Source organism: Hemicordylus capensis, chromosome 1 (genome assembly GCF_027244095.1).
Source record: "Hemicordylus capensis ecotype Gifberg chromosome 1, rHemCap1.1.pri, whole genome shotgun sequence".
Lineage (NCBI taxonomy): Eukaryota > Metazoa > Chordata > Lepidosauria > Squamata > Cordylidae > Hemicordylus > Hemicordylus capensis.
In genome coordinates this window covers 153393131-153417952 of record NC_069657.1, presented here as the reverse complement: position 1 = coordinate 153417952, position 24822 = coordinate 153393131, and the positions used below count along the sequence as shown (strand labels likewise).

The 24822-nt window shown below is 42.0% G+C and overlaps 1 protein-coding gene and 1 long non-coding RNA gene across 18 annotated transcripts in view; one reads left to right on the top strand and one right to left on the bottom strand.

Moving 5' to 3' along the window:
• Positions 1-212: 212 nt before the first annotated feature.
• BIN1 (bridging integrator 1) overlaps positions 213-24822 on the bottom strand; it is a 163936-nt gene continuing 139326 nt past the window's right edge. For 9 of the 16 annotated variants that reach the window (XM_053298977.1, XM_053299042.1, XM_053298996.1 and 6 more), the window contains 7 exons: positions 19171-19281; positions 17863-17886; positions 12358-12477; positions 7155-7253; positions 5977-6087; positions 4551-4652; positions 213-1091 (listed from right to left, as the gene is read on the bottom strand). In XM_053298977.1, coding sequence (XP_053154952.1) covers positions 984-1091; positions 4551-4652; positions 5977-6087; positions 7155-7253; positions 12358-12477; positions 17863-17886; positions 19171-19281 — 675 coding nt within the window. In that variant the 3' untranslated portion in view covers positions 213-983. Of the gene's footprint in view, positions 1092-4550; positions 4653-5976; positions 6088-7154; positions 7254-12357; positions 12478-17862; positions 17887-19170; positions 19282-23532; positions 23614-24822 lie in introns of all 16 variants that reach the window. The other 7 variants (XM_053299082.1, XM_053299089.1, XM_053299098.1 and 4 more) reach the window with 5 other exon arrangements.
• Positions 6466-23702, top strand: LOC128346140 (uncharacterized). Of its 2 annotated transcripts, XR_008316803.1 has the most exons (4): positions 6466-6781; positions 17337-17408; positions 20185-20310; positions 23551-23702. It is a non-coding gene; the product is annotated as an uncharacterized LOC128346140 (long non-coding RNA). The 2 variants fall into 2 exon arrangements; XR_008316802.1 differs by lacking the exon at positions 23551-23702 and having other exon boundaries at positions 20185-20434.

The following is a 24822-nucleotide window of genomic DNA, read 5'->3' as shown; positions in this document are numbered from 1 at the left end:
AAGCACATTCACTAACAGCAGAAGGGATGAAGCAGATGAACTGGGCTGTGCTTGCAGAATTCTCCAAAAATATGTAGGAAAAAAACTTTCTTCTCCCCATATTATTGCTTTGCAGGTAGCTTTCCAACCCTTCCTTCCAGATCCAGCAGGATATAGATCCAGCTTCTGCCCATTCAACTAGTTCAGTGAAAGATAATTAGATAAGAAAGAAGTCAGTCATGTTTTACTTTTACTTCTTTTAAGGACAAAAATTAGCAGATGTCAATATAATATTTCAAACCACGTGTTTGAAGGAGCTTTGGATCAGGTGTAGCTTCTCATTTTTCTTTTGCATGTGCACTCACAGGTAACTTTCTTTGCATTTAAATGTAGAAAAAACAAATCACAGTTCTTGTTACATTTGCCGGAGGAAGAACACACGCACACACATTATATATAATCATAATTTGTGAACACTGTACACTAATATTTCTTTTCAATAGCATGACAGGCATTGGGCTTATGGCAGCAGGTTTTGAATAGGTACAGGGTCTGAAATCTGGGGGATGCCACGTAAGCAACCTTGGCCACAAGACAGGTTGACTACACCTTCCCACAAGGAAAACTTTATTGTGTAGTTTCAGGATAAATGGGACAGTCAGTAGTTCGCAGTTTACGATGCTGGACACACCCTAAATCCAATTCGCACAAGATTATTCAGTCACTTTGATGACCACCTTCTGAACACCAAAACAGTTCAAATCAAAAGGAAAAAGTACTTTTTTCAACCTGTCTTTCTTTATTACCTATATATTTGAGAACAACACTTTAAATTCAATGTACTTCTAAAACCTTGTTTTCTGTGAAGAACCCCACCTTTAGGCTTTTGTTCCTTTAAAATTATCTCTTTCATTTTTTTTAAAGTTTTTTGTTTTTTAGTTTTTCCCCAGGAGGGAAAAATGTAATTCTTGCTGCAGGGAAGATGACCTAGCAGCCTCAGGACCTCACTGCACTCGCTCTGTAAAATTCTCTGGGAATACTCCTCGGCATTGGTCAAGTTCTTTGTGCTGGAGCCAATCAGACTCTTTCACACCCATCAGCCATCCTTCATCCTGCCAGAGAGAAAAAAGAGAGAGAGAGAGAGAGAAGTGAGGTGCGGCGGAGAGAGAAGAGAAGAATTTGTATAGGAAATGTAACAGGAAACAGAAGGGATGACACATCTGCTAGATCACCAGACTTGACCTTGGATCAATAAGTTTCCAACCCTCCAACTTCCTGCCTATTTTGCTGTCCGTTTCATAAGCACAGGCCTTATCTTAAGAGGAAGCTATTAATTAGACTGCATAGGCTTAAAGGTCCAAGGCTGCCACACACTGACCATAATAGCTACAGTCAAACTGACTGCCTTTTGTTCTTTGTGAAACCACATGATTAGGTTTTTCAGCAATGCAGACAGGGTGGCCTTTCCTTGAGGTGAGGTAAGGCAATCATCTCAAGCCAGGGGCGTAGCTATAATTGAGCGAAAGGGTTCAAAGAACACGGGCCCCCAGCTCCCAAGGGCCCTCCAGCTCCATCCCTCCCTATTTCCTTCATTATCTCCCTCACTCTGGGGGGCCGCCAGAGAGAGGGATGAACACGGGCCCCCTCTCCCCCAGCTATGCCCCTGTCTCAGGCAGAGGATTTTTGGGGTGCCAGTGAGGTGAAAGGCGCCCTCCTGCCCCTGCTTTTAAAAAGGGATGGGGGAACATCTCACAGTGGAAGGGTCAGCATTTGGTGTTCGGCCTCATTTTTGGTCTGTGACCGTAAATAAGCTAAACTGAAACTGGTGTTTGGCCTCAGGCACATAGAGATCTTGAGCTGCCACGCAATGCACGTACAATACAAAACTGTTCATCCACAGCTCAGATTCAAAGTTCTCAAAATACTGGAAGCAAACTCTATGATTCTCTAGCCTAGGTTGTATTATGTGAGAACTACTCACAATTTCAATTTTCAAAACCTCCTCTATAATTCAGTGACTCCCAAAGCTGGATTCAAAGCAGAATGATTTGAAAAGCGGGGAGCGGGTATAATGAACAGGTAAGGTTGCATTTTGAAACCACTCACAGAAGGTGCCACATTAGCCTCACAAGAGGCTGACTGTCCAATTCACAGAGAGAAGTCCCGTAGTTCATCACTCCATTCTCACTTTGCATGGAGACGCTACTTAGTAGGTACGCCTAGGCTGCCTAATTACTAATCATTACTTTTAACACACACACACACACACACACACACACACACACACACACACACACTTGTATACCACCCAAAACGCAAGTCCCTGGGCGGTTTACAACAACTTAACTTGTAAAGCAAACTCCTCTTATTCCAGTTCTTGGAGCATCACTTAATATTTCATAGGAAGATTATCACAAAATGTCACTCTTGCAATTGACTTTAACCTCACCCCGCCCCCAGTTCTGACAAGCACATTAGCCAACGGCAGTGGTGTGCCAGTTCAGACCCCTGTCATCTTTCTTGTAGAAAAGAGACAATCATTCATTACCAGAATGAACTCCATCCCAGTCTAGACCTATGAGGGCATGCCATTGCAGGGCAGAAAGGGAGGGAAGGGGAGAGAGCAGGATTTTAAAACATGCAGGCTAATTTAATGTGCAAAGAAACACATTATGAAGTGTAATCAGCTAAGAAGAAATATCACTTCAAAATGCTCACTTTGGAAAGAGTTTGCTTTGGTGGGTGGGTGGGGTGGAAGCTCTACTATAGGAACACAATGCCATCTACTGGGCAGCTCTTTTGTAGCATCAAAACTTAAAGATGCTTAGGGCCAGATAATGTTTCATTCAGCCTGTCATTAACTGATGGGCATCAATGAACGGCATAAGCCAGGTGACGTTTTGATGCAAAAAAAGCAGCTGCAGGAGGCCTGCTTCCCCACTGGTGGAGTTTGATCGGATGTAAACATCACAGTTGACAATAAGCCTCTGTGCCAGGAATATCAGAAGCAACAGTCTGCAGCATTTGGACTGGTTTAGTTTTGCTTGAGGATGTGGATGGAGCACTTGGCGTTGTGAAGGCTATCACAAAACTTGCTGGACCCATACTCATCATGGCTGAAAGCCAGCAAGAGTGGGCTTGGTAGAACTTTGCTTAGGACCATCAGTGATTTATTGGAGGATGACAGGGTTTTACTAATGCGTAAGAGGGCAATGATCCAGCCATTCCTCAAGAATAAAACAAAAACTACATTATATAGAGATGGCAGCCAATTTTAGTGGGGGAGCTTAACTGATCAGAGCAATTATCATCATTCATGGATGAAACACCTTTCCTCAACCTTTTTCAGTCTGGGTTCTGGCCTGGCTATGAGACAGAGGTGGCATGGTGGCACTGGTGGATGATCTTCTGCAGGCTGACAAGGGAAATATGTTCCTATTTATCCTGTTAGAACTCTGAGCAAGCTATTGACACTGCAGATCATACTGGTTCTTCTGACTTCTACATCTAGTTGGAGTCTCCAGGCTGGTGCCCCAAGAGTTTGTTTTCTATCTAACTGCATCCAGAAGGCAATAATTAAAGAGGCTAGCTCAGCACTCTAGGAACCATGATCTGTTGGGCTAAGTGTTATTGAATTTGACTGTGTTCTCACAACTACAGGAATCGCAGTTAAAGATTTAATTGCAATAGCCGACCCCATGACATGAGAACTTCCAGCTACTTCCCACATGTATTACTTTATTTAAAACATGTATATACTATTTTTCCTGAGCTCAAGGTAGTACAGTACCACAATTTAAAATTGCAATAGCAATTAACAATAAAAATTAGTGTTCTCTCAACCATGAGGAGTGCAGTTAAAGAGCTAACTGCAATAGACTACCCCATGCACTCCCATGAAGTTGATGTGAGAACTCAGAATTTTCGGGCAATCCCAGTCAAACCACTGTGGTTAAACAGCATTTAATTGATCCTGGTTAATGCTTTCTAATCACAGTGGTTTGACTGGGATTGCCTGGAAATTCTGGGATACTCTCCAGTGTGTGAGCGTGTGTGTGAAAGAGAGAATGAATGACTACAAGAGCAAGTATTAAGTAAGCCTCAAGCTTTTCAAAGGGACATAGTCAAAACTGATGAGGGAAAATCTAGTTAGGAAGCTGGACTTAAGGCTTCTAAACTATAGGAAAACTGAAAATAAACTTTGGTATAGACTCTTACTAGATTATAGATGTCCACCAGTTATTCTTCCCTTGATCCAAGCCAGTTAGTTTGTGACTTGGGGAAAGTGGGGCTCTCTCGAGCATTGAGCAAATTAAGATATACAGTATTTACATATTATAGTAGTATTCTTTGAGGAGCTCAGACCAGCACATATGGGGTTATCCTGTTTCATCCTCACAACATTGCTTGTGATGTAGATGAAGCTGAGAATGTGACTGGGTCAAAGTCACAGACACATAATGAGTTTCATGGCAGGATGGAGATTTGAACTCAAATATTCCAGGCCCAAGTTTAATGCTACTATACAACACAGGATATGAAACAACAAGAATCCCACATCCTGCCTATACCTGCTCTTCAGGGTTGTCAAATGGAATCACCAGGACAACATCTCCAGACTTCAATGGTAGTTCATCACTATCAGTGGCTGCATAGTCGTGCATGGCTTGCACCTGCAAAGGAATGGCAACTCCAGTAAGGGATGGGGAGTACTCACTCCAACTCATCCACAAAGAGGGTTGTGACTCAGTTATATGCCCAAAAGGTAAATAGTTATCAACCAGCTGGCCCACCTCTTTCAACACCAAAGTGTATTTGAACCAGGGAAGCTAGGATGCTCACAGGATATAAATGGAGACAGAAATGGCTGTTTTATTTTGGTTCCTTAGCTGGGTTAATTTTTTTTAAAAGGAGGCCTGGAGTATACTAATCAGAGTATTTTCTCACCACCAGGCAAAGGGCTGTTGATGGAAAGGGAGCTGCACTCATGCAAGAACTCCTTTTGCTTGCTGAAGGACCCATTAAATGGGCATGACTCTCTTTCCACTCACAGAAGAAGCTTCCCATGATGGAGTGCCACTCCACCAAGACTAGGATCTGATGTATAGTCTTAAAAGAACACAAATGATTTTTATCTCTCATTTACACTCCAGTACACACTTAGGGAAACTTAATAGAAATGAGATACCATTCGTAATATGGTAACAACAACAGTGACCCACACAGCAAAGTTATTGCAAGGGTAACCGAGAAGATGTATGAGTTGCTTTGTGCATTTAGAAAAAGAGGTACATAAATGTAATGCATTAAATAATATCAAAAGCATTTTGCATACAAAGTGCTTTACCATTATCATCTCATTTTGTCCTCAACAACTCTGTGGTAGACTACTGTATTGTTTTTGGACAGTCCCAGATGAATGTTGGAAGAGCAACAGCCTTAAGAGAGACGCACAGCTGCTGTTAGGTCCATGGAAAAACTCAGCCATTATAAAGACCGGTGTATATAATTACATGCAAACTTAGGTCGACTACTTCTTGGTGGGAATTTTCTTTTAATATGTTGGGTTTTTGTTTTGCAAAACTTGCACACAACACTTGTAAGTCACTTTGAGCTTATGTTCATGGGAAAAAGCTGGGTATAAATTATCCAATGAATAAGAAAGATTAAGTTGAAACACATGTTAATTTGTCAAAGGCCATCCAGTTGGTAATATAGTAGAGAGATTAGTTTTGCATAGGCAAACCCAACACTCTATCAACTGCATTGCATGCAATGACAAGCAAGGACACTTCTGCATCTATTCAGGTGAGCCTAGCACATTTAGTTAATAGTCAGTACTCTTGCTTACTCTTTTAGCTACTGTTGTACTGGCACTATGCACAAATTAATGTTTCATGCCATGCACTGTGGGATGCACACTTGGCTAGGATCTTTATTCAGCTTCATCCTAGCCAGCCCCAGCCACCGCCACTGCCGCCGCCACCACCAACTTACCTTAAATAGGAAGCCAGGTGGCATGTCAGCCCTTTCAGAGGGGGCTCCACCCTCGACTGTTCCATTGACTGTGGCTGGGAAGGTCTCCACAACTACAGCAGGCAGAGAGCTCTAAGGAGGGCAGAGAAGGGAGATCAAGGACCCAAGTAAAAAAAGAGAAACATTTGCAACAGCAGCCCTTGCTTCAGAAAAATAAAAGCAAAAACAGACAAGGACCCACCAAGAATTTGATCTAGCTCACTGCAAGAATATCAGCAAGACATGGGTCCTTTACTCAATATCTTATTACGTGCCAGTGTTTATTTCCCCCTGCCATGGAGGTCATGGCTTAAGGCTCAGAAAAACAACCAAGGTTAAGAACACCATTCATGACAAGATAGGAATAAAAGGAAACAACAGAAGGTGGCAAATATTAGGGGGAAGCAGGTTATATAAAGTTGAGTGGAACAAACAGCAGGTTCTGCCACAAGGGGGTGAACAAGTATAGGGTTGTAGCGGTCAGCATGAATTCGATGTTTTTTCCTCCCTCTCTGGATCTGAATCTTAAAGTAGTATTTGTTTTCTTTTTGGATACCTCTAGCCCTCAGTATCATTCAGCACAACTAACAGCTCAAGAAGTGACCTTATTAGGGAAGCAATATTGTTGCCTCTAGCCAAATTGCTCAATGTGGCCGAGATGCAGAGAAAATGGAAGCTAAACTTCGGAGGGAGTGGTGGTGGTGGTGAGGAAGACTGCTTCGTTTGTAGGTTCTCTGCAATTTCAAAACCTTAGCCTTCATAACACACCTGGAGACTATCTGTCAGAGTAAGTAAGGGCTGTTTGTCTTTTGCTGATTAATTGGGACTGGAGGGTAAGGTTCAGTAAAGATATTCCTCCTAATTCAGACCGATTGCAACTGCTGCTGATGCATGTTTAATTGTTTACATGAAAGAGAACATTAACTTATGGAAAGCAACCCGGGATAATAGTTAAGGGCCTCTGTCCAATAATCAAAAGCAAGTCTGCCCTCTCCAGAAAAGATTCTGCCCACATGGCAGTACTTGAAGTGTAGAGGCCAGTGAATTCTAGCTTAAATGGATGCACATCTGCCAGTCCTAAAGGGGCACAATCCCATTTTGGTTTGTGCTGGCATGGGGGAGAACAAGACCCGCCCTCCACCCCATCCCTACATTCTTACTGAGGCAGATCCTGAGTCAGTTTCGGTTTTAGCTGCTCCAGCTCCAGCTGCTGTTTCTTTGCCAGCCACCTCAGCACCAGCAGAAGCGGCTTCTGTGGACTGCAACACAAAAGCCAGTTAAACTCCTGGAACTCCATTCCCAGGAGGTCATGTGCCTTTTAGAAAGACCGGTCCCATTTAGAGGGCTTGTCCATACTACTGAGTTTACTGCAGGGCACTGCTAAGTGGAGTTTGATGAACCACTTAGCTGAACTGCAGCCTCTCTACCACAAGCATATGGGTATCAGTCCCAGGCAATCCCAGTTCATGGGCTGGCATAATTCAAGTTGCACAACTTTGATGAGGAATAAAGGCCCCGGGGCTAGAATGTAACCTGAAATTCATTGAGCTAGTCCTTTATCATACCCTCAGGGTTGTCATCTATAGACTGAGCCCTTATGTATTAAAGCATTTTCACACATGAGGCCTAAAGGAGGCTCACCTTTGAGCATCACCTGCTATTTATGACAAGCTGGATTCATGTTGAACAAAGAGCAGAGTAAATGCAAACGTTTTAACCAATGAAGGCTTTGCATTCACACTGCAAAGCTGCCTGAAGCAACGGCTGCTTTAGATCACCATACTATGTGAAACACACCTTTGGTGTGTACTCCTGCTTTTTCCACTATATACAAGTCAAAAGCATATTAAGAAGACACCTATTTTCCACACGTTTACAGGAGATTTATTTTCATTGTTACTATTTCTTTTATTGTTCTGCAAATCTGCAGTATTTGTACCATTGTACTGCTTCAAAACGCACAATACCCCTTGATTAAAATATTTAGATGTGGGTGACTTACACATGAAACTCCTGCCAACAGTACTGGAGAAGAAAAACGCAAAGCTTTGAAGCCCTAGATTGACAAAACTTTTTTTACAGCAACAGAACCTGCCCTTTGGACATGGTATAATGAACTGATACCTAAGCATGGAGTTGTCTGTTCCAACTCAGCAGCAGGTAAAAGCAGAAAGTCAGATATGAAGGACAGGACAAGCACCAGCTAATTTAGCTGATAAGACTCAAATATGATGGCAAAAGGTATGAATTGGTGCAAAGGAAAGGCATTCTTCTCCCCTCTAGAAAGAATATTTATGCTATCAAAAGCTGCCACCATCTAACCATTAAAAGCAAAAAGGGCTAGAAAGGACCCTTCCACTTCCTTGACAAAAAGGGTGACAACGTAGTTTACAGAGCAAAAAGAATGAGAATATGGTTCCTTGAACCAAAGGGGCTCACAATCTAAGATAAACACAGGAGACATCAACTGCAGCCACTGGAAGGGCCCTGTGCTGGGCTGAACTATGCAAGTCTTCTCGCCTCCACTAAATATGAGAGAGAGACCACTTTAAAAGATGCCTCTTTGCCCAGTTAGCAAGGGCATTTGCTGTGTGTCGCTGGGAAAGGAAAGAACAGCTTCCAGATGTCCTACAAAACATTAAATGAATCCTTGTACATCTCAGTCCATCTGTTACTCTCCCTCTCAGCTCACTGATATGATCTCTTGAGCTCAAGGTAGCTGCATTCATTGGTCAGTCTGCGACTTTTTTTCTTTGAGCCTGCGGCTGTACAAAGGTTGCAAAATCTGATTCCCCACTTCCAGGCATTTGCTGAGCTCAGCCCAGATTGGATATTTGCATTTGACTGCTCTGGCTCTGAGAAACCCTGTAGTGATCAAGTGTCGTGGATGATCTGAGCTGAGTTTAGCATGCATTTGGCAGGAAGTTCCGGCTTTACGTGACCTTTTGCACCCACAGCTGTGTGGAGAGGAACAGCCAGCATAGCATCAACAGGCGAACACAGGAAATGAGCCTCCCCACTGACAGATTGCATATGTCACTTAAACTGCTTTTGGGTTTATTCCCCACTGTTGGCATGCATTGATTATAGACAAAAATGCAGTTTTAAATCCACTTGTGAGAGATTTTTAAAATTTGGTGGATATAAGGGTCTTAATTCAACCTTCCTGCATTTTAATATCACCTGTGTCTTTTTTCTGAAATGCATTTTTAGACTTCTACCCACAATTTTCCCTATGGGAATGCCTCCCGCCCCTGACCCCATTTAACCTTTACTCCCTGGAATGAAGTGTCTTTTTGGTCACTATTAAGAAGTATGGCTCCTTTATGCAATTCCTTCTCCTTTTCAATGGCCAAGGACAGCTCCAGCAAAAACATCTCTTCACCATACCCCGCCCTGCCAGTATCTGTGGGAACTGATAAGGGCAGGGAAAACCATTGTCAGTTTCACCAGGGGTTTCCCCCAGTCCTTCAAAAGGGAATGTATGATTTTACTATATATCAGTGTGTATCCTGTATACCATAACTTATGATATGCACAGTAATACTTCACTTAAAAGAAAAATCCAGCAGCTACCATATTTACCCAAATCCAAGATGAGGCTTCCCCTCAGTTTTTTTCTGTTAAATACAAGTGGATAGTCTTGAATTCTGAGTCCCCTTTTAAAAGTAAATACAGGTATAACCTGTATTTAACCTCTATGTTTTAAGGCACTCTCTTAAATTCAGAGTCACCTTCTATTCAGGTATATATGGTAATGACAAATTGGTGAAATGGACAAGAATCTCCTTGAAATCGCTGGCGAAACTGAAAAATTACACCTTTCTAGTGTAGCTGGAGACCAGAGAGGGATCAGGGAAAGAAATTGCGGTGAAGTGAGTGGCCAGATAAGTCCAAAAGTGGTGTAATATACCGTCAGGCTTCAACAATATGAGAGGCTTGTCTCCAAGCCCAGGAAACAGGATGTGCCAGTATCCAGAATAGGCGAGTGAGCAAAGGGCTCTTCTTTCACATTTGCTATAGTGGGTATGGTGACATTTAAATGTAACTTGCAAACAGTAGTCATGAGCATTAACTGAAGGGGGTAGAAGATGATCATTAAAGTGCTTGAAAATGTGTGTGTGATTTCAGTCTCTCTCACTTATGGTCTAAGAAATGAAAAGGGCCGGAAACAAATGGATTTCATCCTGCAACGGGTTGCCGAACTGCTTTCCCAGACAGCACTTCAAGAAGGTCTGGATGTTAACAGGACAATTCTGGGAACCTGATGCAAAGCAAAGGGAATTGGGCAAGTCTCCATTGTTACATGACATTGGGGCCAATACAAATAACTGCGAGAGAGACCTTCTGCCTAGAAACGCACACAAACACAGAACTCTAGATTACCAACATTATGCTTTTGCAAAGTCCTGCACACAAAGGCCACAGATTTTAGCCCGGTCTCCCCACTACTAAAGGAAGAACGCATGGAAGTCTAGTATTTAAAAGATGGTGCAAAACTGCTATTGAGCACCTAAATTATGGGTGAAGCCCAGCTTTTGTTATTTAAAAAGAAAGAGTTTCTATCTTTAAGAGCACTATACAGCATCATGAATACATGATGTCAAAGTAGGATATCAAGTAGCAAAGCAGGCAAGTCTACTCCTTGCACAGTGTTATATGTGCTATCCTGCAATCACTGTCCTCCTTTGTCTGCATACATACTTTCCAAGTCGCAAATCACCATTCCCCCTCCTCCACGTCTTTACATTTGGTCCAATGTGAATTATTTTGTTTATACATACATTTATATCCTGCACATCAATGCATTTATTTCTTACTTTCACAAAAGTAAGTTACACGCATCAGGATTGTGAGGAGTTTGCATACTTTACACCAGACTGAACCGGGTTTTGTTTTTTTTTGAAATGGAATTCATGATCCTGTAATCTATCTTCAGTACTTCACAAATCTGTAGTTTCAAATCACATTATCACAGCACTGAAGGGAGAGACTGAATCAAGTTCTGTAGCTGCCAAATCCTCTCATTTTGTAGAAGCATTATTCTCAGTAGGCAGAAAATGAAACAGGCATATACACAGAGAGTATTTTAGGGGATCTAGATGCCCACAGGTTAATGTCATGAAGCCCTTACAAGAACTAAGATAGTGTTAGTACCTCCTTCTGGAGTAAGTATGAAAGAAAAATGCTCAAATATTGCCCCTGAGGAAGATATTCTGTTAAAATACAAGGAGACTAGATTGTATTCAGTTAAAAATATTTCCTGCACCTATTAGCAGGTTAATTGCAGAGCCACAATTTTTCTTTTTCACATAAAAATTGATTCACCAGCTTTCCACCCTATATGAGCTGCTAAGGAAGTTTCTTTAAACTTCCTGCTTGCTTTTCTGGTTTTGGAGCATTAGATAAAGCTGCTCCAGATTTTAAACCAAGGTTAATGGGCAGGCTAGTCTATAGCCCAACATAATTTGTTTTCCACCTGATTCTGATATCAGGAAAAGAGTGGTGAACATGCACTGATTATAAACCAGGTCAAGGAATGGCATAACTGGAAGCTACACGCTGCAAGCTGAATATATATATATGAAAGCAGTCACTCTGTGCCTTTTCCATATAAGGTATCTTTACCATAAGCACATCACTTATTCTGATAGTGAGTGTTGCACTAAAAAAAGAAAAGAAAAATGCATTTTTCCTCAGTGCACTGTAAGAGCCAGAAACTGTGCATGCCCTTCTATTAAAAAGGGAAGGGGCAGTGGTATATTTGAATAAATTACATTTTATCCAGCCTTTCAGTAAAAGGCAGGATGATCACCAACATTCTCTTGGCTTCCCACCACATGCAACAGAACATAACACAATCCTTACTTCATTTCTTCCACGCCACACCCACTAGCAAAACTGCTCTAGAACAAATCATATGACTAGATGGTGGAAGGCGAACAAAACAGTCAGATTTCTTGCTATGAGAAACCTGGTCCCAATCTAGAAAGTAGAATGAACAAATACAGCAACAATATGTGAGCACCTTGTCAAATCCCACAGCCTTGGGAGTGAGCAATGGAAAACCAATGATGAAAGGCTACAGGACATTCCAAACCAAATTGTGACCAAGTATAAGGCTTTGCCAGTTCATATTTCAGAGAAATTGTATCGAAGGAGCTTCACGTTTGCCAAGAGGATGGTCGCTAAATTCTAATCCCACTGAAAAAGAAGGATGGCAACAGTAGGAGGAGCCTGCAGAGGAGACAGATTTGGCCCAGCTATAGTCCACACATTCCACAGTCATAGGCCTACAATCGCTGGTGTCCAGCAGCCAGGATAATTCCAAGCATATACAAATTTCAATACACTTTCACTTACTTGGCTGATCTCAGTCTCAGTGGGCTGGTCGGGCCAGTCCACCACGAACGCACTATCGCTAGTATTATCAGCAGGAAACTGATCCATAGATTGCATGCTGCTAGAGGGAGTCTTTTCAGGCTGATACATGGAATTTGAGGGAGGAAGGAGAGAGAAAGAGAGAGGTGGGAGGAGACGGCAGCGGGCATGGGGAGATACAAAAATGAGAACAGCATAGTGAGAAGTACAACAGCGGACAATGAAACAGTTCCAGGGTTAAAAGATCTGCTGGACAGGTAGGAGTCAAATGCTCTCTTACTTCTGGATAGATAATGAGAGGTAAAGGCAGCTGCAATGTTACCTGCATATTCAGTACTCTGGCAAAAGTCTGCCATTTGTTCACTGGGTGGTGCAACTTGGGGTTAAGATGGAGTTTAATTGGCTTCAGGCAGTAGAAATTGCAACTGCCTGAAGCAACTGCCAGCCCTGCTCCCCATTTGGTTTGTCAAGCCAGTACAATGACACCTGTAGACATCCTCCCTGCATTGGTTAAGTCACTATTGCTTTCTCCGTTATAGCTTTTATGCACTATGCACGTCTAACTCCACCCCACCCCAAGAGGCCCCTCCACTTTGGCAGCCATTCTCCTGCTGCAGGAAATGGGGATGCTTTTTACATTTGTTCACAACAACATCTGCTCTTATAAAAAAAGAAAAGTATACATATCAAAAGGGATTCCCTGAGTCTGCCAAGAAAGATCAGTCCACAGTGGACTATTATAGGAGCTTCAAGAGGCAAGAGCTACTAAACACTTTCATGAGCTGTGGTTTCCAGACACACAATGCACAAATGTATGGTAAATCTGAAACTACAAGCAGGGTTTGAGTTTGGCCTTACAATCATACCTGCTTATTTTGATTTATGCTATTCTGCAACACATGGGATAATAGTATGCCAGTATGTATTTGTGCTATTTTGCTCTGAATCTATGCTGTCTTGCGCTTCATCCCTACTACAAGCATGTATGCAAATAAATAAAACCCCTAGCTTTTCCCCTTGCTTCTTTAAACAGAACACCTGACTGAAGAAAAGCAAGGATCAAACAAATAGAATTTACCTATCTGTATTTATCAGCCTCCTTCATACAATACTCCCTATAACTTCTGGGTCCCTGAATGCAATGCATAGCTTGTTATTTGATTCTGATGTATTTTATAGATGATGAAAAGTTATATATTATTTTTCCAAAGCATACTTCCCCCAATTCGTAACTATTACTAGCCCCACTTTTATCATATGTAGCTCTCTCCAGGAGAAGGTCACTCTTAAGTCAGCATGGGGAGAAGAGCTAGTCTTTTGGTAGCAAGCATGAATTGTCCCCTTTGCTAAGCAGGGTCCACCCTGGTTTGCATTTGAATGGGAGACTGTAAGATATTCCCCTTAAGGGATGGGTCTGCTCTGAGAAGACCATCTGCATGCTTGCATGCAGAAGGTTCCTAGTTCCCTCTCTGGCATCTCCAAGATAGGGCTGAAAGAGACTCCTGCCTATATCCTTGGAGAAGCTGCTGCCAGTCTGTATAGACACTACTGAGCTAGATGGACCAATGGTCTGACTCGGTATAAGGCAGCCTCCTATGTTCCTATGACTAGGCAAGCTTATGGGTGCACAACTGATGCAGATGCACATTTATATGCACACCCTGCTCACAGCACAGTGCTCAGCTGGATCCCACTGAATTGGCCTTATGATGTGAATAGGGTGCATATTTTCATTTAGGTCTGCTAGTTGCTATATGCAGCTAGATCTGGATGGAGCCCTGTATCTATATATAATGGGCTGCACCCAGATTAAGACACCATGAGCAAAATACTTCCACTCACATACAGTTGGCAGGATTTTTGCTAATCCTCCCCTTCTTTCTGCAGCCCCCTATGCCCACTGTAAATATTTCCCTGAAGGTTGGAGGACCCTCAAGGACATATTTTCAGCAGTCTGTAGAGGAAGTGGACTAACAAAAAGCACCCCTCCCCATAAGTCTTATTCTGGATGCTGTCTAGTATCTCAATGTCCTAGTTCACATGTCTATCTATCTATCTATCTATCTATTTATTTGATTTCTATACCGCCCTTCCAAAAATGGCTCAGGGTAGTTTACACAGATTTGTGTCATGCGGAACATCTTTTAAAGCCAGGCTCTGAACAAAGCCTCTGAGCCTTGGGCATGCATGTTGCTCTTTCCTATCCCCATGTGAGTATCTGCTTCCCATCTGGATTAAAATAAACCAAGATTGGTTGTGATGTCTGAACTCACTGATCTTGGTTTATTCTAGCCTACCTTCTTCAGATAAATGGAGATCTCTAACTTTCTTCAAACCTTAGGAACATATTTCAGCTTATTTGAAGCAAGCTAGAATAAACTGAGATCAGTGCGTTTGGATATTACAACCAATCCTGATTTTATTTTAGCCTGGATGGGAAGTGGACGCTTGCGTGGGGAGGGGAGCAGAGGAAAATGTGTTCCCAAGGCCCAGAGAAGTCACATGGAGCTTGGTTTTAACAGAGGTCATGCATGATGCCTGAACCAGTCCAATGTCAGAGATATTGAAGGGTGTTTAAAGAAAGCAAATAATTCTTTAAAAATTGTTTGGACGTGCTTAAAAAGAACTACCTGAAATCAAGCAGATTAAATGCAGCAACAGCATCAGTCTGAATGAACACCTTTCACAAAGAACTGTTCAGTTTAAAACATCTATATTTTAAACTGAAAATTAAATTATTCATTTGGCCAAAAATCATTTTCGTCCTGATATTAGTGCAAGGCAATCATTACAACTTTAAAAACACAATGTAACCATTCCTTCAGCATTTAACAAGGACACATACAAGTATGTAAAGCAAAGCAGGATAATATAAAAGAGAGTGCTTCACCACAGAAGGCACATTAGATAAAAAGCTGCACATAAAGCACAAGTAAAACACTGGCAGTTAGGCAATATAAGCACCTGTATCAAACAGATAAACATATGATTAAGCATCACACCAAAATTAAAGCTGTGACAAATGGTGGCAAATTAAATAAACAGTATTCATTTCTACACTGCACAAACTTTGTGAATGTGCAAGAGAAGTCACACAACATTTGATAAGTCACTACCACAGCAGCTGAGACACTACAAAGCCCATGCAATCTCTCATCTGATCAGACTGCTGGAATCTGCAAAGAGGACAGAAAAGTGCCAGACAGGAGCACCTTATCAAATCACTTTTCAACAAGGTACAGAAAACACCTCAAAGTTCCCTACCACTTCCTGCTACTAATGGGTTACATAAGAACAGCCCTACTGAATAAGGCCCAAGGCCCATCCAGTCCAGCATCCCATTTCACACAGTGGCCCACCAAATGCCTCGGAGAAGCCCAAAAGGCAAGAGGTAAGGACATGTCCTCTCTTCTGCTGTTGTTTCCCTGCAACTGGTATTTAGAGGCACCTTGCCTCTGAAGCTGGAGGTGGCCAAGAAACACGAGATTAGTAGCCATTTATCAATGGCTGTCCTCCATGAATTTGTCTAAGCCCCTTTTAAAGCCATCCAAGCTAGTGGCCATCTCCACATCCCATGGCAGAGAATTCCATAGATTAATTACGTGCTGTGTGAAAAAGCACTTCCTTTTGTCATTCCTAAATTTCCTGGCCTTCAGTTTCATGGGATGAGCCCCGGTTCTAGTGTTGTCAGAGAAGGAGATAAATTTCTCTCTGTCCACTTTCTCTACTCCATGCATAATTGTATATATCTCTACCATGTCTCCCCATAGTTGCCTCTTTTCCAAACTAAAAAGACCCAGATGCTGGGGCTTTTGTTGACTGTGTATTTGGTGCATCATGGCCTTATGTGCAAACTTAAGATGTGTGAACTAGGGTTGCAAACATGAGTCATTAACCAGTTAAAACTTTAGTTGATTAAGTGTGGTGGCCAATTTTAATCAGGGAGGGCAAATTTTAGTTGGTGAGACGGAGTTCAGTGCATACTTATTTTTTTAGAATATTTTCCTTCTGCACATTACAGTTATAGGGAGTGAACAATATTAAAGATGGACTTTCTTTCCAACAGGAAGTGATACTGTTTATTAACTTGTATGTTAATTCGCACTTCCTTCGATATCTCAAAAAGGCACCCATATTGGTTTTGGTAATCTGCTAACATATTGAAATTTAATCCATTAATTGACAATTAATAATTATTTAAATCAGTGGACAGACCTAATTTCAGCATAGTTTAACCCTGCTATACATTCGCATATTTTTGGTTGAGAGAAACAATAAGATAATTCAAGGCAAGAAGGGAGATTCCTACACTGTTTTACCTACATCTAGTGGCTAGGAATCTAGTGCTATTCCATGCACTGTGTGAGGAAACAAATAGAAAAACCCATTTATTAAATATTTTATAAGTGAGTTGGAAGGGGAGAGGAAGACAGAAGAGAGCAAAGACAAAACCAGTGAGACTACTTGGGTTAGGGAAGACATATTTGGCTGCTTGAGACAGGGCTACTGTGATGGAGGAACAGGGGAAATCTAGACCCATTCACGTCTTTAAAAGGCCTCAGAGGCACCCAGTTGGCAGAGATAAGTAACCCAGGTGTGTACATTTAAAACATGTGACATATCCTCTTGTGGAGAAACAGAATTAATACAACAGACTACGAACACAAAGAACAAAGGTGACAATATGTTAGCAGACAACAGAGAGCAAGCAAAAACATACGTCTCAACATGCCCCATTCTGCAGAAAGCACAGAAGCTAAACAAATAAGCGGGTTGATCCTGATTAGTACTGCTTATGCCAACTGGTAGTAGTTCTCCAGAGTTTCAGAAAGAGGTCTTGCCCTACTTTAAAGATGCCACAGGTTGAACCTGGAGCCTTTTTCGTGTAAAGCATATATTCTGCCACTGAGTAATGGCTCTTCACCTATTTTATTTTATTTTTATGCTTCCCTTCTTCCAAGGACACACCACTGGAAGCTCATGCTTAACTGATTTATCCTAGCAGAATATCTGGGAGCACAAGATTAAATAAGGTAAGGTTCATTTCTTCAGAAGTGGTGAAGAGGTTCTCCGTTTCTGCTATAACTGAACCACAGCAGTAAAACAGCAATATAGGTATTGCATAGGAATTAATTGGGTGGCAGTTGAGAAGTATGCATGCTATACAGACACAGGCAAACGTTTTAGAGGTATGATGCAGCAACAGACTCCACTATTACGACAACAAGGTTTAAGCGTCAGTAAATGCCATTAACAATATTAAAAGTGTCAAAGCGCGAGAGATAGAGACTTCTGCTCACAGGTACCTAACAAAAGACAGAAGGTCATGGCTGAAACATACCTCTTTAGAACAATGCACAAAAGAGGTTGGGAATAAAGGTCAGGACAAGCTTTGCAGGACATTGACAGGGAAGACAGAACTCGCACATGCCAAGTGCCACATGGCAGAATTTATTACACTGAGGGTTGTATTAACATAAATCTTACCTCCCATAAATCCCAAGGCAAAGACTAAGCACCACAAAGAATAATAGGAATAATAAGAAGTTGAAATGTCATCATTTCAGCCAACATATAAAATGCAAAAATAAGCATATAAAGTGTCCATGTAGCAGTCAGGGGTTTTCTTCAATATAATTTAGTGGCAGACATTTAGTAGTATATTCAGTGACATTCAGGCATGTCAACAAACGATGTACTGAACCAATTATTTTGGAGGATCATTTCTGTGCTAATGTTCTTAGAGTATTAGTTTGCTACTAAATAAGTTAATAGTGTATCGGGTGACAGATTTATCTCACCAGGTTGTTTCTACAATGTCACATGGGGTGGGGGGGAATCCCTGTATAGCTGGGCTGTCTAAAGCAGGTCGAACATATAATTCATTCTGAGGATTCTTCATGATAGTCCACCATGTAATGATAGTTTTAGAATGCATTGTGCACTGGACAGCTTTGGAAAACCCACTTCCATGAAGCTTTCCCACAATACAGAATTAGCAAAAATTATGCATCAAAGACTAGAAAAAATGTGAGTCTCATCCGATTCCATCCAAGACAACATTAGCATAATGTGACCCGAGTTCAAATCCCCGTTCAGCTGGGTGATTCTGGGCCAGTCACTTCTCTCTCAGCCTAACCTACTTCACAGGGTTGTTGTGAGGAAAAACTGAAGTATGTAGTATACCACTCTGGGCTCCTTGGAGGAAGAGCGGGATATAAAAAATGTTTTTTAAAAAATAAAATCTACAGATTAATTTCTTTCTATTGTAGACAAATGAGGGTAAAAGGGATGCCCTGTTTGCCACAAATTCTCATAGCTGAGAGTTAGTCGTGTGCAATGCCTATGCCCTGGAAACCATGAACTCCTTAAGAGGTTGTAGGCCAGGCTGCACAGCTTTGGCCCTCCTGCAGATGTTGGACTAAAACTTCCATAATGTCAGACAATTGGTCACTATGGCTGGGGACGACGGGAACTGCAATCCAAAAACAGCAGGAAGGCTGAAGATATGCAGCCCTGTCCCAGGCAAACCACTCTCGGCTCGTCTCCCATACACTGATCTATCGTACAAGACTGAATTACTGCAATAATATATATGAAGCACTCTAAGAAATATTCTGCAAATACTAAACATTTTTATTAAACGTAGTGATCAAGGAGGTGTGAGAGGTGATCTGCGAGTACAGTCTCCAGGAGTCATTGTGAGCATACCCACACCCCTCTTCCCACCAGGGCTGAGAAGGTCCCTTTCATGAAACATTTCATGGATTCAAGGAATGGCAATGGTAAACCAACCTGGGCCGCAGGTGTGGGAGACTTCCCTACAGGGCTGTTATCTGGTTTAATGGGATCAAAATCCAGATCCAACAGGCTGGCTCCCTCCTGGAAAGGCCCAGGGGCATCAAACTACGCAGCATTAAGGGAAAAAAGCAGCACTCATTATTAATCCGATACAGGAGGTAGCTGGTATGCGGAAGGTGTTATCCAGGAGCTGAAGGTGCAAAATATGTATAAAACCTTATGGTACAAAAAACAAATGCTCACATGTGCCAACCTGACCACAATAAGCTCAACATCTTCTAAAAACATAGTAATGAAAACAGCATCAGCATTTCACATCATCTTTATCTAGCCTGAGCTAGTCTTCATGCTATTTTCCATCATATCTATCAAGCCCATAGCCCAGGGAATAAATAAGGGATTCTCTTCAGGTTTCAGTCATCCGTGACCTTTCTAAGCAGGGACCAGAGAATAAACTGCAATGCAGAATTCCGCCCCGCCAAGTCTTATTTAAAATCCTTGGGTATGTAACATTCAGTACCACTACTCAAGACACTTTAAAGAAGGGAGGTGTACTTTCAGTGGAAACCTCTATTTTAGTCTCATGTTCAACTGTAGCACCATAGTCAGAAATAAAGTAGATTCTTCTCTGCTTACAAAATTAGCTTTTACAATGTCTTCCTCAATCATTCCATCCAGACTCTAACATTTCCCATACTAGAATGTTCAACAGTAATAATAATGCAAATTGTATTGTATACCTTCCAAAGCTCAAAACCAACCCAATCAAGAAAGAGAAGTCTCAGCCACCAGTTTATACAATCTCATCAACTAAAAGCACTCTGCTGGGGTTATTCAAGAGCACCTTCATACACACTGCCTTTGTGGCAGCAGTACAAGAGTCCATGACAATACCATTCACATTTGGAAAAATGTCCTTATTTCTGCAGAATGCTTTACAGGCTATTCTTTTTTCTCAGCTGGCTGTTCTGACCAGAGATTTAATCAATGTTTTTACTATTATTCAAGCAATTCTTGAACCCAAGAATTTCATCGCTCTTCTGCACCAAACCAGGCAACAATGAACAGATTCCTGAAAATCTGGGATGTCCAATTAAAATATACATGTATCAGCCAATGGATGCTAGGCTTCAGGTATGTTAAGACCAAAGCCTTTCACATTTCCATGCAAAGATCTCTCTCTCTCTCTCTCTCTCTCTCTCTCACACACACACACACACACACACACACACACACACACACACCCTGGTTTCAAGAAAGAAAATCCCGGCCTCTTACTCTCCACACAACTGTTATTTCTACTTAACTCAACTTCATATGTTAACTCTACTTTCCTTATGTCTTTCATGAGCTTCCATAGATAGGAGAATGAGCTACCATTGCAAATGGTTCTGCATCTTACCATTCCTTCAACTCATAATCACGACTTGCCACCTAAAGAACTCTTGCGCAGGTTCCCATTGGAGCAAAAATTGAGATGCTGAGTCTTACCTGTCACTCAAGTGTCACCTGCGTCAGGTGTCCGAGTCCTCTTTTTGCTTGGTTTCCCCTCCCCACCTTCCATATCATTAGCTCAATTTTTAAAAAATCGAAACTTTCATGGGGGTACACAAAGGCCAGTGGCCAGAGTTTTCCAGTCATTTCTGCTCTAGGAATCAGTCTCACCAGCTGGAACCCCAGGCTCCTTAAGAATGCTGCTGTCTCCAGTTTCAGCTGTCCTGTGCTCTGAACAGGTTCTCCATGACGAAAATGCTCTGTTTACACATGTGGTTCTCTTTTTTTACACAGAAACGTACAATACAGAACATGGTGTAAGAGTTGTTGAGGCATGCTACAAGGAAAGGATAGGTATGGACAAGGAAGGAAGGTCGCTCAGTGGCCCACGGCTTTCTCAGATATCAAAGTCTACAGGGGATACAGCCAGAATTCCTGCACTGGGTATACTGCTTGATTCTCCTGTCAAAAAAGACCTATCAAGTGGCACTACCCTCATTTTGCTTCCCTTTTACTGCAAATAGCTCTTGCATAATCTCTGCTACTTCCTAGCTCCCAACAATGTTTCCTGTTACTGCTGTGCTCTTTCCTACAGGGGAGGACAAAAACCTGAAAGCAATGCTTAGCTGTATGCATTTAATTTGCAGCCATATAGTACTTATTGCCAGTCATTAAGGTCCAAGATAGACATGCCTTGGACCTCACAGGGGGGCCATGATTAGAATTTCCCATGGGATTTTAAAAACTATTATGAATTAGCATCCCCACGTGGCTGTTTTGAAAATCAGGGAAGTAGTGCTCTTATTGAGAGTTCGTAATTTCCCCCCTGGTCTAAACAACCCCCAACCTAAAGCTATTAGCTCAGAGGAAAAAAGCACCTTCATAGAGTTCTTTAGATCAGGGAAAGAGCAGAAAAGGTTAAGAATCCTCCCCGACAGCACCCTTGCCCTGATCTTCATGGCAGCCATGTGAGGGTGCCAATTCAAATAAAACTCACAGGAGATCCTGAACAGAGATCTTCAACAATACGAGTAATTTAACCCAAAGGACTAGTACTAACTGAAGTAGTTAATTTGTGCCTCAGTAGATTTGCTATCAGTTTTAGATAGCAGGTGAGGCCTTTGCTTTAGACCTTGTTCTCACTGAGGTAGATACAGGTTATTGGGGCTGTACTACTTCAGACTGCTAGTGGGGGCTCACTTAATTAAATGCTTCTCCATATAAAATCATTCTCTATGCATCAGAAACTAGCAGATTAGAAAGAATGCTAGGTACAAGCCCTTCTTTCCAGCATGCAAGACTAGTTCGGATTATATTCCTCCCAGCACAAACTGACCCACAGAATTAAAAAGGTGTGTGCTCTGAAAGCGCACACATTCTTATGTGTTTCCCAGATGTCCTGCTGTCCTCCTGATGGATTCCTTTATTGCAGAGGCAGGGGCAGGTCACACTCCTCTATTAGTATTTGGACCACATGTAGAGTTGTAGAGGTCTACACACCACATGTAGAGGTGTGCACAGACCAGTTCGTGGTCAAACTGGTCCACCGCAAACTGGGCCAGTTCAAGCAGTTCAGTTGCAAACCACTTAAAACCAGTTCACGCTGGTTCTTCAGTTCCACCAACCAAACTAGTTTGTGGCATGGCAGTTTGGTCCAGATTAGAACCAAACTGCCACAAATGGTCCACACACACACACACCTCTAGAGCACTGTCTTCAGATGAACCATTCCCTGTGGTAAATGGAATGCACCCGGAGGACAATGATTTCCAAAAACATGTAAGGACATTCTCACACACAGTGTATCCTCCTTTTTAATTGTATTGGCAGGTTCAGGAGGGAGAAATATCACCCACAGAGTACTATTTAAAGGGTTTTCCTATTCAGTTGATCATGTGAACCCCACCTGCAGTTGAAGTGGTATAGGCCAGATGTAGGTCGATGAGTTAAGAATGAGACTTCAGGCATTTTCAATAAATCAAAAGGTCTAAAAAATCCATTATAATTTGCAGGAAAAAGCCACAAGCAAGTGATTAGATTCCTAGCAAGTCCTGCTTACAGGGCTGGCTCAGGACATTTTGGCCCAAGAAGCAGGACATCCAGATGGCAACCCTTCCTCCCACCTAATAAGCATATAAATTAAATAAAAACTTGACAGGCTCAAGTGGTGTCCAAAGTCTACCATCCAAGGCAGTGACCTTGCAGTGCCTCGTGCTAGGGCTGGCCCTGCCTGACTGCATATCTTTTCCCCATTGGTTTTGTGGACACATCTTTTTTCCACAGGCATTCTCCCAAAAGGCCCTATAGTCTTCACATCCACATCCCAGAGGTCTCATGTCAAGTCTCACAAACGAAAAGTATGAAATTTTGCCCATGCACATTTCTTCCACCACCCACTTCGTGTACTACAGAGCAATTCTTCTGGTCCAGACTCTTTCTCTTGTCGTTCCTTTGTTCCTGATCCTTCTCTTCAGTCACTGACTCAGGAACTAGATGCTTATACTTCCACCTTTTCTGTCAAAATAGAGGTCAAACAGCTCTAAAAAGCTCTGTCACACTTCCTTTCCTTTATTGGTACTGGCTCATGTCTTTACGGTTGCTACTCTTTGGCCAGAGAGGAAAGCACACTTGTTGTTGTCCTGTTAATTTATTTCTGTTTAGACAAACTCAAGACTGCTATCTAACATTTACCAAAACCTAGTATTCGAAAAGTCAGCTAGCTAGGTGACATATGTCCCTTTCCCTTAGTGTCCTGCCCCAACAGGTAATCCTAATCCACCATCTACTGTTAGCTCTAGTCAACTCTCCATGTGAATCTGTTAGATGATCCCACAACCCTTGTAACCTGTGGCCTAAACTTGCCTTTTCTCCCAACTCCAGGCCCCTCGGGCAACGTTTCAGCCGTCGAACAGGAGGAAGAGGTAAAAGCCGCAGGCCACCGCGCTGAGGTAGGGAAGGAAGAGCGGAGTCAGGAAATAGAACTGCTAGAGGTGTCACTCAATGCTTGTTATGAATAATGAAAAAATTAAATATATATATATATACACATCTACATCACAGTGATGATGATTATGATGATGATATGAATTGTGGGCATGTAGCCAGAAAACTGGTCAGGCTGCTTTTCACCCTAGGGTTGATAACTGAAAGTTAGTGTTTTAGATTCTTCCAGGCAATAAATGACAATAGACTATTTTGCTTTCTATAATTTATCCAACTCTACAAGATTAACCAGAGAGGTCATGGAATTCTGAAGAACTAGTGGAGTTACTTAAAAAAAACCCCAAGCATTTTAAGAACAGGCCACAGGGCCAGGAATGAGCTGTCTGGAGATTGCACCCTAAAGAGTGATATAGCATCTAAAGTCATCTGCACAAAACCTATTTATTTTGCCGGTTTGTTCATTCCCCACAAGAACAAGCCACCAATTTCCAGTATTAGGGGAAAGGGTTAAGTAGATGCTTTTAAATCTGCACAGGTGCCTCAGACTGCTCCTGCAAGTGCCTTTAAAAGACACAGCCCCGATTCAGAAGTTTAAAAATCTCAGACACAAAGCAACCCCATCACCCATTAGGGTGAAATAAAGTATGAAGCAAGAAGTCCATGTTGCTGTCCAATCACCTGGAGAGAAACACACACACACACTCCTCCACCCTTTTTAAAGGGGAGAGAAATAATGTAAGCAGGACTTCCATCAGGCATTGGCATGGATGCTCCAGCTCATATAATGCTTCCTTTATGTGGTTGTGGTGACATGACCACTTTGCATGAAGGATTTTTAAAAAGATAAATGAAAACAGTGTTCTGTAAGGAGAATGCTCCCCCCACTCCACCCCCAAATTTATCTCTGTAGAAATTGGTTTGGTCTCTATGGCCTTAGCTGTTATAATGAAGACATGAAGTAGCATGGACTGTGATGGGGTCTCTCCACATACCCTGACTCCCTCTTTATTTTACTTTGGTCACAAGATTACAGTCCAGCAATATGGGATCCAAACTCACTGCCTCTTTTGCCTACTTCAAACCCAGATGGATCCTTACCTTCACTGAGCAGTTTTCATGGCCTGACACCTCTAATAAGGAACAGAAAAGTGGTAGAAGCGAGTAGGAGGAGGAGCAGGTAAGAGAGGGCAGGGAAGAAGGAGAAGCTAA